At 37.6% G+C, this 17,747-nt stretch overlaps 1 protein-coding gene across 1 annotated transcript; it reads left to right on the top strand.

Moving 5' to 3' along the window:
* Nucleotides 1-1,930: 1,930 nt before the first annotated feature.
* calca (calcitonin/calcitonin-related polypeptide, alpha) lies at nucleotides 1,931-17,415 on the top strand. The gene is made up of 5 exons (XM_052145786.1): nucleotides 1,931-2,075; nucleotides 14,962-15,194; nucleotides 15,857-15,948; nucleotides 16,384-16,518; nucleotides 17,130-17,415. The coding sequence occupies exons 3-5, from the start codon at nucleotides 15,863-15,865 to the stop codon at nucleotides 17,317-17,319; spliced, it is 411 nt and encodes a 136-aa protein (XP_052001746.1). The 5' UTR covers nucleotides 1,931-2,075; nucleotides 14,962-15,194; nucleotides 15,857-15,862; the 3' UTR covers nucleotides 17,320-17,415.
* The last annotated feature ends 332 nt before the right edge of the window (nucleotides 17,416-17,747 follow it).

Here is a 17,747-nt window from a genome sequence, read left to right as displayed (position 1 = left end):
GCCCAGTCTTGCAGCTTTGCACTTTACAGCATCAGGGAAATCAGTCCTTTCCTGTCCGAATATGCTGTACAACTTCCGGTCCAAGCTCGTGCCATATCAAGACTTGACTACTGCAGAGCTTTGTTGGCCGGCCTCCCCACTAGCACAATTATGCAACTGCAGTGTGTCCAGAAAGCAGCAGCAATTCGGTCTTCAACCGACCAAAGAGGGCCCAAGTCACTCCCCTCTTGATCTCACTCCACATACCTGTAGCTGCCCGCATCAAAATCAAGGCTTTGAGATTGACCGCCAGGACAGCCAATGAAACAGCACCCTCTTACTTCAACTCACTCCTCAAGGTCTATGTCCCCTCTTGCTCCCTGCAATCAAAGAAGAAGCCAAGGCTGGTAGTTCCACTGCAATGAGGCACAAAGTCGCTCTCCAGATCATTCACATTCTCTTTTCCTCAATAGTGGAATGCACTTCCAATCCCCACCCGATCTGTTGAGAGCTCAACATAAATCAGGTACTGATTACAAATGACATGACAAAAATACAATCAATAACATAATCTCGGGGATAATTTTGGGGGTAATTCTATTACTATTAACTTTCAACCTAATTCAATTTTATTTTATGTCACATGCATTTGAGTAGGATAATCATTTTAACATAAAAGTACAAAGAGAAAGAAAATGTATTCTATTCTTTTTACTAACAAAAAGAGCCTCACCAAAACTGAAATTTTAAGTGCTTTAAACATTACATCCATCCATCCATCCATCCATCCATCCATCCATCGCCTATTCCTAAACTGAGTTGCAAGATATGATCTATTGAACAGCAAGAATATTCTAAAAGAGCAGAATATTGTAAAACAGCAGATTTCCACTGAGTCACACATGTAACAACTGTGTCAAGCTTCATGCAGTGAACTCCACTGCATCAGCAGCAACATTAGAGCGATGGACTTTATTCCATATTGCTGCACATTTTGCAGTTGAACTATTATGTTCCCTGTGGGCAGGACCCTTAGATGGCATCCACTAGATCCTTTGAAGCAATTACGTTCAATGTGTGAGCTGCACACTTAGGTCAGGAAGTAAGAAGTAATACATATATTTTTAAAACAATATATATATATATATATATATATATATATATATATATATATATATATATATTTTTTTTAAAACATATCTAGAAACATTATATAAACAAACAGTAATGAACCTGGAATCAACAACAATGACATTGCTTGGTCAAAGCTAACGGCTCAAAACTAACACTTACTGTACTTTAAACCCTTACCACTTAGTAACAGTCCATCTCCTATTCCTTTGCTGAGGTACATATATTACTATTGTAACATGTAAAGAGCACATGCTCAAAATGTTCATCTGTGAGACTATTGTGCTTTGGGGTAAGAATATGATGATATTGATATAAAAATGATCAATAAATGATTAAAAGTTTACTGCCATTGCCTTGTTAATATGTAATTATGTAATCTAAAAAAAAGTATTTTAAAATGTAATTTAAACCAATTACAAGTACTCCATTTTTAGTAATCTGATTATGTAATCCATATTTTATGTACTACCCAGCACTGTGTATATATATATATATATATATATATATATATATATATATATAATCTGATTGGACGAGAGACGTTCCATGAGCACTGATGGTCTGACAGGATCAGCACTCAGACGCTTCACTGTGTGTGTGTCACTCTGCTTGTGATCGTGCTGTTCTAAACTAAAGTGTAAGAGTTTCTGTCTTTATTTTTGAAATTACATATGTTAGCCAGCAGGTGGTTGCAAAAGATCATTTTTGTGTGTAATATGAGCCAGTTGGTGACATAAAGTGAATCCGTTAGTCATTGTTTACATAGAACAGTGCTCTGTGAGTTTCCACACTGGATACATACTGTTTAAAATGGCGGAGGACATCGCTGTTTCTATAGTGAATGACATTTGCGCACCGGCTACCCCGAAATAGAGAGGAATACCTGGCTTGGATGTCTATATTCCACTGAGAAAGCTGACCTTCAGAAAGCTGTAAACATCTCTTATTGCGTGTGGCAACAGGTGATCACACATGCTCCATATCTCTCTCTCTCTCTCTCTCTCTCTCACACACACACACACACACACACACACACACACACACACACACACACACACACACACACACACACACACACACACAGACAAACACACACTTCCATCCGTCTATCCTTGTTCATCCAATGACTTGTTAGAAACAACACAAGCCATGATACTATTTCTGAAGCAGAGGGGTTACCAGGATATCATGTTTGGGGGGGCAACATAAACAATTGAAAAAATCGGCGCAAAATTAAGCTATACTACACACAATCTGTTTTAGTGCATATCTTTTTCTAAGCCAGGAACCCAGAGATAGGCACAGGGCCCCTATTAGACTATAGGGCCATCACATAAAAGTTAGTTAAACCAGGTCAACATTAATAATATGATGATGATATTATTATTATTTATTATTATTATTGACAGATTCATATATCAGATCACGGTGATTGCCTGGTGATGAGTGACAGGTGTTTGCTTGTGAGAAGACGTGCTACACGAGTAGGCAACCGAGACGAGAGAGTTTTTTAAATGAATCTGAAGTCACGTTTGTATAGACAAGAGGTAAATTAATTTGTTTCTTCTTCTAAGCTGTTCCAGTCTTAGGTGCTACTTTTAGGGCTAAAATGCTTCGTGAATTACTCTTAGTAAAACACATTAGGAGTCTAAAGTTATGAAGCTACTTGTAGCCTCTTATAAGATTTTTTGTGAATGCGGCCCCAGGTAAAAATGTTTGATATGCTCATTTGAACGGTATGAGAACAGTATTTTAATGTTATTCTCTGGTTGTAAGTGCTGACGACTGTGACTACTGCGCACTCTGGTTGTTAATGTGATCCGGCAGCAGACTGACACACACCCAATAAAGGCCAATAGAAAAGCAATAGGCTACATTTTTTTTAATGAACGTTCTAGTTAGGACTGTTCGTTTTTTATTTAAGTGGCTACTGGAGGAGTTTTGAGATCTATAGTCAAAATAGACTTAGATAAATGTATTTAATTAAATACTACTATTTTTCACAGTCTCATTTTTACTTTAAGACCGGGGTAAAGCAAGGAAAACTAAAATTTACCTCAACAAGGCGGGATAATGAACGACTCTAGTCTCATTCGTGGAGGTGGAAAAACAAGTTCTTTGTGAAATGCAAGATTTATTGTATTAAAATTTTAATGCAAAAGAAAAGGTGTCTGCTGTTTTTGTCAATTTTAAGTTTTAATTTAAAATGTTTGCGATTTTAATATAAATACATGGTTAAATATTTTTCCACTTAATTGCTCAAGCAAATTAATATATACATCTGTATAGAAGTAATGCATTGAATACGTTGATTAAATTGGGTTTTAACGTGAATACGTCTATTAAAGAGTGTATATGTGTAAAAAGAGAATCGCAATGCAGACAAAACTTTTTTTTTTTAAATAAAAGTTGTTGATATCTTCTGGATTTGAAATAAAAAAAATTGTGAGTATGCCTATGTGTTTCTGGTACAGTACAGCCGCGGATCAGTTAGCCTACAAAGTAACGCAGCATATGTGAAAGCATCTCGCGGTGCTCGTGCACCGCATACAGTGCACTGCACACTGCTTTCTCATCGCCGCACATTCTATCAGCTGCAGTTCTGGCGCCTCGATCAGCCCCCGAAAACTCGACGTACATTCACATCATATGTTAGTTCTGAAGTGAACATTTTTAATTACTAATGGAGGTTTGGACGCATCATTTGTTTTGAACCAGTAATGGCAGATTCTGATCAGTCACGTAATAAAGTAGTTCCATGCACAAATGCGTTTTTATGACTGTACTTTTATGATCCTCATTTTTTTAAATGTACTTGTTCATTGAACTGTTGTATATAAGCAATATCATACTCGCAATCGTGCTATATGGCCCTACATCAGCACTGCTGTAATTACCTACGGCCTGCGGCCTCGTGCCTGTGGCCAAATCACAGCAGTGCTGATGTAAGGCCATATCGCACTCTTGCTCGTGTGATATTGCTTAAATATATATATATATATATACACACAGTACGGTGCAAAAGTTTTAGGCACTTGTGAAAAATTTTGCATAGTGAGGATGTCTTCAAAAATAATGACATAATAAGTTTTCATTTATCACTTGATGTCATACAAAGTCCAGTAAACTTTAAAAAGCTAAATAAATATTCAGTGTGACCCTTTGCCTTTAAAACAGCACCAATTCTCCTAGGTACACCTGGAATTTTTTTTGTTAGCAGATAGGATGTCCCAAGCTTCTTGGAGAGTTCACCACAGTTCTTTTATCTATTTAGGAAGTTTCAATTGCTTCTGTCTCTTCATGTAATTCCAGACTGACTCGATGTTCAGTGGGGGGCTTTGTAGGGGCCATGACATCTGTTGTAGGGCTCCCTGTTCTTCTATTCTAATCTTTTCTATTTGCAAAAGCAATGTTTGGGAGTCTAACATTTATATTTCCTATTGACACAGTAATGTAGCAGATATAAATAAACATTTGAAGACAAATGCTTTTGTGAAACATCTTATATGCCTAAGATTTTGCACTGGTGGCAAAAAGTTTGGAACAATGTACAAATTTTGTTGTTTCGGAAGAGAATTGGAAATTTAATTCACCAAAGAGACATTCAACTGATCACAAAGTATAGTCAGGACATTACTGATGTAAAAAACAGCACCATCACTATTTGAAAAAAGGCCATCACTCCAACAGCTTATCCTTGAGTAATCATGCTAAATTGGGCATGGGTCAGCGAGGATTGATGCTGGCCACCAACCCTGGAGTCGTGAGTTCGAATCCAGGGTGTGGCAACTGAGACTTGTCCTCCTACACCTGGATTGGTGTGATTAACCGCACCACCACGAGGATCTAGTAAGTAGTGGGAATTGGGCATTCCAAAATTGGGGAGAAAAGGGGATTAAATAATAATAATAATAATAAAAAATAAAAAACACTGCTGAAAGATATTTGGTTCATTAAATGTAGCTTAACAGTGTCTTAGCCAAAGTATGCAACAAACTGACATGTCTTGATGTCAATATTAGGTCAAAAATGGCAAAAAAGAAACAGCTTTCTCTAGATACTCAATGATTGTTTTGAGGAGTGAAGGCTATACAAAGCTTGAAATTGACAAAAAACTGAAGATTTCATACAAAGGTGTACACTACAGTCTTCAAAGACAAAGGACAACTGGCTCTAACAAGGACAGAAAGAGATGTGGAAGTCCAGATGTACAACTAAACAAGAGGATAAGTACATCAGAGTGTCTAGTTTGAGAAAAAGATGCCCCACATGTCCTCAGCTAACAGCTTCATTGAATTCTACCCGCTCAACACTGTTTCATGTAAAACAGTAAAGAGAAGACTCAGGGGTGCAGGCCTTATGGGAAGAATTGGAAAGAAAAAGACACTTTTGAAACAGAAAAACAGAAAAAAAAGGTTAGAGTGGGCAAAAAAACAGACATTTGACAACAGATAATTGGAAAAGAGTGTTACGGATCTTACCACCATTGAGCTTTTGTGGGATCAGCTAGACTATAAGGTGCGTGAGAAGTGCCAGGCAAGACCGCCACATCTATGGTAAGTGCTACAGGAAGTGTGTAGTGTGTAGAGTGTAGTGTGAAGAGTATCTGGGCAACCTGACCGCTGGAATGCCAAGGATCTGCAAAGATTTTTGTAGAAATCTTTACTGTAAAGTAATCTTTACTTTACTTTACTTCAGAGAACCCTTTGTAGTTTAAGAAGTTATAAAAAAATGTTTTCAAATTCTTATAGTAATTTTTCACATTATTAATGTCCTGACTATACATTGTGACCAGTTGAATGCCACTTTGGTGAATACAAGTACCAATTTCTTTCAGTAAGAGCAAAATCTGTAAATTATTCCAAACTGTTGGCCGTCAGTGTGTGTATGTAAGTATATATATATATATATATATATATATATATATATATATATATATATATATATAAAATCTGGTTCTTCTGCTATATCTTCTTTACTACTCCAGCTACGATTAGAATTTAGCAGTGTGATAATGCAGATCATGTTGGATTTTGAATGACAAATTGCGTTTGTTCCTCATTTTCTAAGTTGCTTTGGATAAAGTGTCTGCTAAATTACTAAATGTAAATTTATCTGTCTATCTATCTGACTGTCTGTCCGGCCATCCCTGTATCTGGCTTTTTACCAATTATTTCATTAATTTATTTGTCTGGCTAAGTAACCTAAGATTTTTTAATGAATAAAAGCTAACAAAACTCTAGAAGGAGAATTTGCTTCCATGTTTCTTGTGCTGGTGGTATAGTTGAAACATAGTTTTTAACTGTCACCCGCTGGCCATCTTGCATGGTTTCCTGATTTTCTCTGTGACTGTGCATCCTAGCATGTCCTAAAATATGTTATTTTTAAGTAGACAAAACAATAATTACAAAAAGCATTTTCCTTTCATTGTCAGTCAGAAATAATGATTTATTCACGATGCAAGAAGAGTAAGAAAACTCTTGAACAGATGTTCTCTAATAATTTTGCATCATTGTGGACAGTGTCCTTTAAATTTCCCACACAGATAGAGGATCATAATGTGAATGGGCACACTGATAATGTTGCATGAGATGGGAAATATTCACATTGTTACAATTGTACTCTATTACTACCCTTCAGGGATTATAAGGTTTACGGCATTACTGTTAAGTTAAAACTAGATTCTAGTCATATAGTCATAAATAATCTAATTAGGGGAATAAAAAATTTTCATATTAATTCCAAAAACAATATTTGCTGTCTTGTAAATATCCAGCTCAAATGTAAAAAATAGAATCCTGAAGTGAGACAACACGTTCTACTTTTTTGTAGTGCAGCACAATCACTAAAATAAATGGAAAACAAAACCCCAACAAATAAATGAATGAATAAATAAAGAGTCTTATCCATTTTATTACTGAACAGCACCTCAGAAACGTGATAGTGCCTTTAGAGTGGCATTACCATTTAATCTTAACTGCAACCTATAAAAATTGCATGAGCTAGTATTCATAAACTATGCATTGTGGGAAATGCTGTCTTGAGAGCATAATAAGAAATAGGTAAATAAAGTGTATGTCTATAAGCAACAGGAATTGACATCTGCAGGTTTTTTTTCCACATTTGCTGAAATATCAGGGTATTAAGTACAGCCGTGGCTGTATTGGCAGTGACATAAATGTTGTGTTTTGCAAAGTTTGCTACTTCAGTATCATTAGATTATTTTTCACTTGTTTCTATGGTATACTGGAAAACAATGATACGCAGTTCATAAGTTTTAAGGCTTTTATTGGCAAAAACATTTAATATATGCAAAGACTCAATATTTACTGTGTTGACCCTTGTTCTTCATAACCTCTGCAATTCGCATGCTGGATATCAGATTCTGGGCCAAATCCTGACTGATAGTGATCCATTCTTGCCTTATTAGTGCTTGGAGTTGATCACAATTTGTGGGCTTCTGCTTATCCACTCGCCTTTTGATGATTGACCACAGGTTCTCTATGAGATTAAGATCCGGGGAGTCCAAAATTTCAATGTAATGATCTCCGAGCCACTTCATTATCACTCTTGCCTTGTGACACGGTACTCCATCATGCTGGAAAATGCACCGATCATCACCAAATTGCTCCTGGATCGTTGGGAGAAGTTGCTCTTGCAGGACATTTTGATACCATTCTTTATTCATGGCAGTGTTTTTTGGGCAGAATTGTGAGAGAGCCCACTCCCTTGGAGGAAAAGAAACCCCACACATGGATAGTCTCAGGATGCTTCACTGTTGGCGCGACACAGGACTCATGGTAGCATTCATCTTTTCTTCTCCGGACTATCGATTTTCCAGATGTCCCAAACAGTCGGAACGGTGCTTCATCAGAGGAAATAAGTTTGCACCAGTCTTCTGCTCTCCAATCCTTGTACTTCCTGCAGAATTTCAGTCTGTCCTTGATGTTTTTCTTGGAGAGAAGTGGCTTCTTTGCTGCCCTTCTTGACACCAGGCTATTGTCCAGAAGTCTTCGCCTCACTGTGCATGCAGATGCACTCACACCAACCTGCTGCCAATATTGAGCAAGCTCTGCACTGGTGGTGACTCGATTCCATAGCCGACTCCTCAGGAGGAGATGGTCCTGGCGCTTGCAGGACACTCTAGGACATCCTGAAGCCTTCTTCATTGCAATTTAACCTCTCTCCTTGAAGTTCCTGATGATCCGGTAAATGGTTCTTTCAGGTGCAATATTCTTTGCAGCAATTTCCTTGCAAGTGAGGCCATTTTGATGCAAAACGATGATGGCTGCACATCTTTTTTAGAGGTAACCATTGCTAACAAGAACACAATGATTGGAAGCACTTCTTCCCTCCTTTTATAGCTCTTATAATCCAATGAGAATGATAGAGTGATTTCACCTGACTAGTACTCGTTCACACTTTCCCAGGTGCTGCTGATATGATTAGTGAAATTATGTTATGTGGTAATTTTGTGCCAGGGCCAAAAGACAGTGAAATTTGTTATTTGTGATAAAGTTAATTGTTTTGGCCAATGAAGCTTTTTGCAATTATTTAAAATGCATCTGATCACTCTTCATAATAATCTAGAAACAATTTGAATCAACACCACAACTGAAGCAGAACACTTTGCGAAACACAAAATTTATGTCACTGCCAATACTTTTGGCCATGGCTGTACATTGTTAGGTGTAATGCATTACTAAGTAATTAATTACGGTAATTAAATTACTTTTAATTGAAAAAAGTAAAAGATTACTCTTAATTTTTGAGTAATTTAATTACAGTTACTTCTGATGTAATTTTGTTAAATACTGTATAGACTAGGGCTGCACGATTAATCGCATCGCAATCGCAATCGCGATGTCAGCCCTCTGCGATTATATGACGGCAAAATGTTGCGATTATATTAAATAAATAAGTGTGTGTGAAGACAAACTTTCTGAGAACAGTTTGCCGATTTTCCTTGCCGAAATCTGATCTGACAGTCTCAGTAAAGGCGTGTTGCGTCTCGTGCCGTGTCACGTGCGTGGTCACTTGTGTGTGTGTGTGTGTGTGTGTGTGCGCGCGCACTGCGCAGCGCGAAAATACCAGAGCGAAGATGGATGCCGAGGAGATCGGCACTGATCTGGTACCTAAAAATTACTCTACCTCTGTTATATGGCGGTATTTTGGATTTCGGATTACTGACACTGAGCAGAGAGAGGTACTGTGCAAGATTTGCAAAATTAAAGTTGCTACATCACGTGGCAATACGACAAATTTATTTCAGCACCTGAAACATCACAGAGAAAAATATGAGGAATGCATGACGGTGAAAGAGACAACTGAAGGAAACACGGCACAAGCTGTTCCCCGAACAAAACAAAACAAAATTACAGATGTGTTTGCAAGCATCACGCCATATGATAAGTCTTCGGCTAGATATAAAGAAATCACTGACTCCATAACGCACTGTTTGGCAAAAGACATGATGCCCATACACGCTGTTAGTAAAGTGGGATTTCAGAAAATGATCCACACACTGGACAAGAGGTACCAACTGCCCTCTCGAAACTATTTCTCTCAAATAGCGATCCCTAAACTTTATAACTCGCGCCGTGACGAAGTTCAAAAGGAAATGGCTACGGTGACGTTCTTTTCAACCACTACGGACCTGTGGTCAAGCAGGACAAGTGAACCGTATATTAGCTTGACTGTGCACTTTGTCGACGAGGAGTTTGAATTGAAAAGCCGCTGCCTGCAAACATCGTATTTCCCCGCCGACCACACAGGAGAAAACATAGCCTTGGGCTTGAGAGAGGCACTGGCTGCGTGGGACCTCTGCGAGGAGCGTCAGGTCGCCATAACAACAGACAACGGCACTAACATGGTCAAAGCAGTGGAGCTTAATCAGTGGACTAGAATCCAGTGTTTTGGTCATAGACTTCATTTGGCCATTGGTAAGTTAAATTGCTTTCATATTTCGTTATATTACACTAAAGCAAATATTTTAACTACTGTACTTTTATAAGCAAATAACTTTGGGTTAGGGGCAGTTGTACCATTTATTTAATTAAATAAAATTACTTGAAATACAATGTAAAATTCTGTGTGTCACAAAAGATACTAGGAGTGGCCCATTTCATTTAGGGCTATTAATTAGCATTAAACATAACTCTGTAAAAGATGGATGATTGTAAAGAACAAATCTGCCATTGCCATTTTTGCCTACTACTCCAATATAATTAATTAGGCCTAGAGTTGTGACATGATTTAGTACAAATATTAACTGTGTGTGTGTGTGTGTGTGTGTGTGTGTGTGTGTGTGTGTTTTATGCTATTCATATGAACTGGGCATGGAATCAGAATGTGAATATTAAACGTTTTTGCAATGTGTAGTGAGTAAATGTTTTTCATCTATCATTCACAGAAAATGCTCTGAAAAAGAATGCACAATGCATTAACAGAGCTACTGGGATATGCAGGAAGATTGTGGGCCACTTCTCCCATAGTTGGAAGAAAAGAGTGGCCTTGAGGGAAGCACAACGAGAGCTCAACCTCCCAGAGCATGCCATGGTGACAGACTGCGCAACACGATGGGGTTCCACTCAGAAAATGATAGAAAGAGTCCTGGAGCAGCAAAGTGCATTGTCCAAGGTTCTCTCAACAGACCGCAAAGTGCGACACCTACTCCCTTCTTGGCAGGACCTGGAGGTCTTGGAATCTGTAAACAAGGCACTCAGCCCTCTACAGGACTTCACGGATGCCTTATCAGGTGAAAGTTATGTGAGCATATCTTGTGTGAAACCTGCTCTGCATCTTCTGAACACATCAGTGCTGGCTGAAGACGAAGCAGACGCTGGCCTGACCAAGTCACTGAAATCCAACATTCTTAGCTACCTCAACAGCAAATATGAAGGCATTCAGGACTTGCTAAACTTCACCACTTTCCTAGACCCAAGGTTCAGAACACAACACATCTCTGAAGAAGAGACCCAGACCTTAAAGGAACGAGCCATATCTGAGTTGATCGTGAGTGAAACCACAGAGTTTACTGGTAAAAAATTATTCAATGTAACAAATTTCTAAAACATGTGCATTGTTTATTGTTTCAGGAAATTCACGGCCAGCAGTATGTAGCCCAAAGCCCTGCAGTGATGGAGAATAATAGCATAGATGTGGAAAGTCCACCTGCTGCTAAAGCCAAGAAGAAAACTCTGGCCAGTTTCTTTAAGGAAACCACATGCACAGCACCAAGAGCACCATTGTCATCCACATTTGATTCCATGGCACAGTTAAGAGAAGCAGTGGCCTCTGAACTCAATGTTTACATTTACATGCCATGTGTAGACCATGGAGAAGATCCACTGAAATGGTGGAAGACACACAAAGTCAGCTTCCCTAGGCTATGCAAACTAGCACAGAAATATCTGGGCATACAAGCAACAAGCTCTGCATCAGAGAGAGCTTTTAGTGCTAGTGGTAATGTTGTGACAAATCATCGCTCCTGTCTGAAACCAGAGAAAGTCGATATGCTTGTGTTTTTGTCAAAGAACCTCTAATGCGATAAGATTAACTGTTTAGAAAGAGGATTTGGAAGTACCAGTTGGTCATTTAAGATTTAGTGGTTTGGGTTTTCAACAGTTTATACAGAGAGTATATGTTACATCCTGAGTAAATGTCCATGTTTGTTTGGACAAAAATGTTTAAAAAAATCTTATTTTTGTGAAAATGTGTATGTTTTTATTTGTCTTATTTATTTAGCTTTACTTTTGAGAAAATAAGTTTACATAAATGCAAATGTTAATTTTTGTATTTATTTTGAAAACATTTCTAGTTTTACAAATACACATTTTAGCATTATCACTAATCTGTGTGTGCATTTTCCTTTAAAACCCATCAAGTTGACTCATGATACAATTTATTATAATCGCAATCGCATATCGCAATATTGACCTCAATAATCGCAATATGACATTTTCCCCAAATCGTGCAGCCCTAGTATAGACTATAACAATTCTATATAAAACAAAAATGAATTTAAAATAGAAATTTAACATCTAATGTTAAAATGTTTGCTTTCTAATTTAATGTAGCCCCTTAAATTCTTTGGCCAGTTCATGAATAATTAATTTTATTTTATATGATTTATTTGAAAGAATTAATATAACAATTTCATGTCTATCCTTGTGTTTTTCATCTGGCTGAGGTTGATAAGGGTTTTAGTAATATGTAATACAATTATTTTCAGACAGAGTAATTAGTACAGTAATCTAATTACACTGTAGAAGATGTAATTAGTAGATAGTAATTTATCACTTTTTTAGAGTAACTTACCCAAAACTGGTTAAGTATTCCCATATTAATCTTATCATAAATCAAATAATCTGCTCAATTTGTCATCAGACTCCATGGTTTTCTCAATTATAGTGGGATATTCCATGTTGTTGATGGTTCATCCCTTGGTGTCTAGGGCCTTATTATCCAATGCATTTTCTACTGAGCCATTTCACTGGCATGGAAAGATAAATCCAACAGATCTCAGAGGATTAAAGCGTTTGTGATATATAATGAGGACATCAATATGTACACCCAAAATAAACATCTTATATGTGGTAACAGAGAAAAAATTAGTGAACATATATTAATCAATACAAGTAAGTGAGAACTCATAGCATCAAGAGCACATTATGAAAAGAATTACTTTCCTGTAACTCTTTTGAAAGAAGAAGTCCAAAAAGTAATTATTAATAGAGGGCACTTAGTATCTGAAACAGATTTTTCCTGCATGCCGCATACTGCTTTAATGTTGCACGCAAGCAGTTTTGAATGGACCCTGCTCATACCCATAAGAGGTGTTTCAGCGATTCTTTTTTAGTCCTGTGACTTGGTAGCATGCCAGTCCAAGTCGGATGATGCCATTGGCTTTTAATTTGTAGTCAAACTAAAAGAATGGTGTGTGTGTGTTTAGTAAATGAACACAGACGAAATTATGATGAACACTTACTCGCTAAAGAGGGTTGATTGATGAGCAACACTCAGTGATTAAATCTAATTTCCTTAATGTCTAAGGATGAACTGCGCTGGCTCCTCTCTGACCATTTAGTGATACCCTTTGTCTCAGAGAGAGTTATGAATTGTGTTTGGTTTTCCTCTCAGAGCCACTACAAATCTCACTTAATCCCTGTGCAGTGCACCTGCAGGTGTTCAAACAGCCATGTAGTCCAAACAAGCTACAGATATTTGATATGTCAAAAGTTTCCTGCATCATGAGAACAGCTGCAGTGATCCTCGCAGCTTGAAATCTTGTCAGTTTTGAAATAAATCTCAGGTAGCTGCATAGAAGTAGGTGGATGCATCTCATGAACAGATAGACAAACGTAATCCATAAGGCATCGCATGCTTAGAAACAAAATGATTATCTGTCTTTTGAAATAATTTACACAAGGCTGAGTGGAATGATTGATGTTAAAGTATGACAAACATTTTAAAGGTTACAATATTGACTCTGAAGTTTTAAGCAGGAAATAAAAACTTGCGGGCTGACTTTGTTTGCTTACTCACTGATCTATTGACGTGGTAAGTCTCGGCAAAGTGTTCCGCTAGCGGAAATGACCCTTCATTAGACTAAAGGAGTCCATCACGCTTACAAGTGTAGTTTGCGTCAGTAGTGGAGCTGAGCGGAGGTCCCTGGTCCTGTCAGGTCGCCCAGATTTACTGATTCCGTCATTGGCGTAGCTTTGGATTCGATTGCACTAAAAGGCTCATCCAGACTAATGGGGTTCATATGTGATGCAAACACAGTCTCTCAGTGGAGATGGTTTATTAGACCAACAAGGAAGAGGAAGAGTTCAGTAATTGGGACTGAGATAGAAGACTTGTTATAGTCATAACCTCTTTGATTTGGACCAATGGTTACACCAACATGGAAATCCAAATAAGGACAAGAGCAAAGCTGCAATTGATCACCCACATTATTACAGGATACACAGTGAAAATGGTATTTGAGTTTGTTCCCATCAGCATTTGTCTTGCTCATAATTTGACATCAATTCACAAAATGTCACACACACACACACACACACACACACACACACACACACACACACACACACACACACACACACACACACACACACACACACACACGCCTTGTCCTTTTCCCTCTGAAACTTTAACCATGTTTTATTTCTTATGTAACTATGTGTGTGAGTGTGCTTTAATCCCAGTTTCCTGAACAGCAAACATAAAACCTGAAAATTATAATTCAAGTATTAGGCAAGAACAATATCATGCAAAGTCAATATGTATAATCGAGCCATATCACATACAGTAAGCAAAGAGACAATGGTTTTTGAGCGTGTCTCAATAGTACTCTCTAACACACAGACAGACAGACAGATAGATAGATAGATAGATAGATAGAGTAGTTCAGAATCATTAAGTGAGAATTGTTACAACTGTAAAACAGATCATAGACCTTTTATCAGTTTCCTCTAAGAAATGAGTTCTGTACTCTCCAAATTTTGTTCCAAACAGTACTTTTACATCTTCTCTTAAAACGTATCTTTTCTCTGTATCTTTTGCTACTATTTACGGTCACGTTTACATTCTGTTTATTGGTGTTTTGTTCTGTTTGATTTTATATTGTTGGATTGCTTTCATATATTTATGTAATCTATTACACATTTGTATCTAATTCTACAGCACTTTGGTTCAACTTTTGTTGTTTTTATATGTGCTATAGAATTAAAATTTACTTGACTTGAAATTGACTTGCTGAGCACTGGTGAATTTTTGTGAATGGAGCAGTTTGTGATTGAGGAATGACGTCATTGGTGTGACACACTATTTATCATTTTCCAGAACCTGAAGACAAGCTGATTGGTTGGACAAGGGAGCAGAGAGCTCTGGTTGGCTGTTGGAGAACCATTAAACACCCACACTGTCAATAGTGAGACCCAAATAGTGGGTATATAGGCAGGTGTATTTGTAGCTTGATGCAACAGACTCAAAATATCATCAAGTTGAAAATTCCCCTCTATTTTGGGACGACTCTTTTCTATTCTCTTTCTCTTGTGCGAGCTTAACACTTTAAGGTAAGTAAAACTATTTATAATAGATGTGTCATACTTTTTACATATCTCAATGGGTAATAAGTACCATGGATGTGTGAAACTAAATAAAATGTTAGGGAGCGCTTAATTGTATATACATTACTGTTTGGCTTGTGATTGCACAGAAAGGTATGCTGTATGGATTTTTCAAGGAGAACTGGACAGCTCCTCAGCCCTGGCTGGGGGTGCAGAGACAGCAGCTCATTACACTAATGCACAGGGTCCTGCTGGAATGGAAATCAGCAGACTAATATCTTTAATGCTGCAGTTATAGCATAGTGCATGACAGTAGGAGATGTCTGCCCGAACCACGCAAACTTTGTTCTCTTGTAGCAAACAGGAGCATAACAGCATGCAGAGAACTATTGCTTTCCAAATGTTAACTTTAGATCTGTTGTGTGAGTTGTTTTCTTCTTTTTTTTATCATTTTTAAACTAAGTTGGTTAAATGGTGTGCCAATGCTATTGAGCAGACACAAAAGAAGACTGAGAGGAATGACTGTTTAATGTTGGAAGGACAAGAAGAAACAGTTAAAATTGTTTGGGTACAAGTTGAAAATGAAACTTTTCACCCGTTAAGACATTTAAAATGTTCTTTGGTCACACTGGACTTCACTTATCTAATAGCAAAATGTCTCGCTACAGGGGACCATGGTTATGTTGAAGATCTCCGCATTTCTTGTTGCTTACGCTCTGATTCTTTGCCAGATGTACAGCTCTAACGCAGCTCCAGCCAGGTGAGGATTTCAAGAAATGTCATGTTGATAAATGTGATGAGCTTAAACGGTAGCGTTTTTGCCCTGATAATTCCAAACTATGCATCTATGTAAGTGAAATTGGTACTTTGTTAAAATAATTTGGACAGAGGCAAGAGAGCATATGTTTTCATTAGAGGTTGTGGCATCATGCACTATCAGTCTTCTGATTACATCGGATGAATCCCAGCCAAACCCCATTCGCTTACGGCAGTATTGATCGGGTGATACATTTTAACTTGGCAACCGGACAGCTTTTAAGTGCCACACTCTTAGAAGATTGTTTTGATTATGTTTAGGATTTGTCATAGCAAGCAAAAAGTGATTTTATCATAGACAAAATAAGACCACTCACAAACCATTTGTATAGATCTCGGCAAAGAAAGACATGATAATCATGAACACATTGCGTTGCAGGCCTGTACTAGAATCGTCACAAGATGGAACTACACTTACCGACTATGAAGCGAGAAGATTGCTTAACGCGATTGTCAAAGAATTTGTGCAAATGACAACAGAGGACATGGAGCAACAAGCTACAGAAGAAAACAGGTAAAAATCCTAATATGGTCTTTTCCTTGAAGATCTTTCTAAAGGTAATCTGTTAAATTGTTTAGCGAGTGTGCTCTGATTTGTTTCTCTCACATTTAAGACAATAAGACTGAAATGCCTCCAACATGAGAGCAATGCCTCCTTAATGTCAAGTGTAATTTTACATGTTTTATAAGACAGGTATGTGCTTCCATGTAATGAATTCATTTTTAGATTAGTGCTGTTGAGTTCTCTGCCAGCTTACTCTCTGTGCATGAAACATTATTTGTTTCATATATATTATAGATTTATGGGAGACTGACCATTACGTCAATGTCTTTTTGCTCTTAATGCATGAGAAAGAGTATATCAAATGGCATGGACGAAAGCATGATCTGATAACTTGTTAAGAGATGCCTGCATGATATGCTTTGTATCATCAAAGTAAAGATATGAAATGTGAACCAGCAAAGCATGATTTGTTTTATTGGACATACTGTAAGATCATAATGACAGTGTGAGAAAGCATGTCAACATGCATTCTGTCATTCATCTTTATTCTGTATGTGAGCAGAAAGAATGCTCTTGCATGTGTCTATGAGTTTTTCTGCATGTGGTCTCTTTTCTCACAGCCTGGGTAGACCAGTGTCCAAGCGCTGCTCCAGTCTCAGCACTTGTGTGCTGGGGAAACTGTCCCAGGAGCTGCACAAACTGCAGACATATCCACGCACCAATGTAGGAGCGGGCACACCGGGCAGGAAGCGCAGTCTGGAAGAGAGCGATGCATTTGCTGGATACGGAGACACACTAAATCGTATCTAATCTGCGACTGCTGTAACCCATGCTTGGCCTGATATGCAAGTGCATGTGGAATGTTTGCCTGACTGACTTGAAAGAACTTTTGTTTTCTACTTTCTTTGGCAGAGTAACGAATCTCATGCAGACTCTGTTCCACTAATTTCATATAGTCACCGGAACTTTTTAGGTTATTCATAAAATCAAGGGGATAAGAATTTTTTTTTTTTTTTACACACAGCAAAAATTCCTGTCTTGTGTGATTTCAATTTGTTCCTAATGTTCTAATAAAGATATTTCTAGAATTAGATTTTTCTGCCTATTGATTGTTTGAAGTTCAGAAATACAAACATTATTCAATTTGACATATTAAATGTAACCAGGCTTAAGTATACATTTTAGGTAAGATATATTTCTGCTGCCACTTTGTTAAATATACATAACATTAAATATCA

This window comes from Xyrauchen texanus, chromosome 2 (genome assembly GCF_025860055.1).
Source record: "Xyrauchen texanus isolate HMW12.3.18 chromosome 2, RBS_HiC_50CHRs, whole genome shotgun sequence".
In the NCBI taxonomy this organism is placed as follows: Eukaryota; Metazoa; Chordata; class Actinopteri; order Cypriniformes; family Catostomidae; genus Xyrauchen; species Xyrauchen texanus.
Note: the sequence above shows the minus strand (reverse complement) of the source record. Positions and strands in the feature narration are given on the sequence as shown.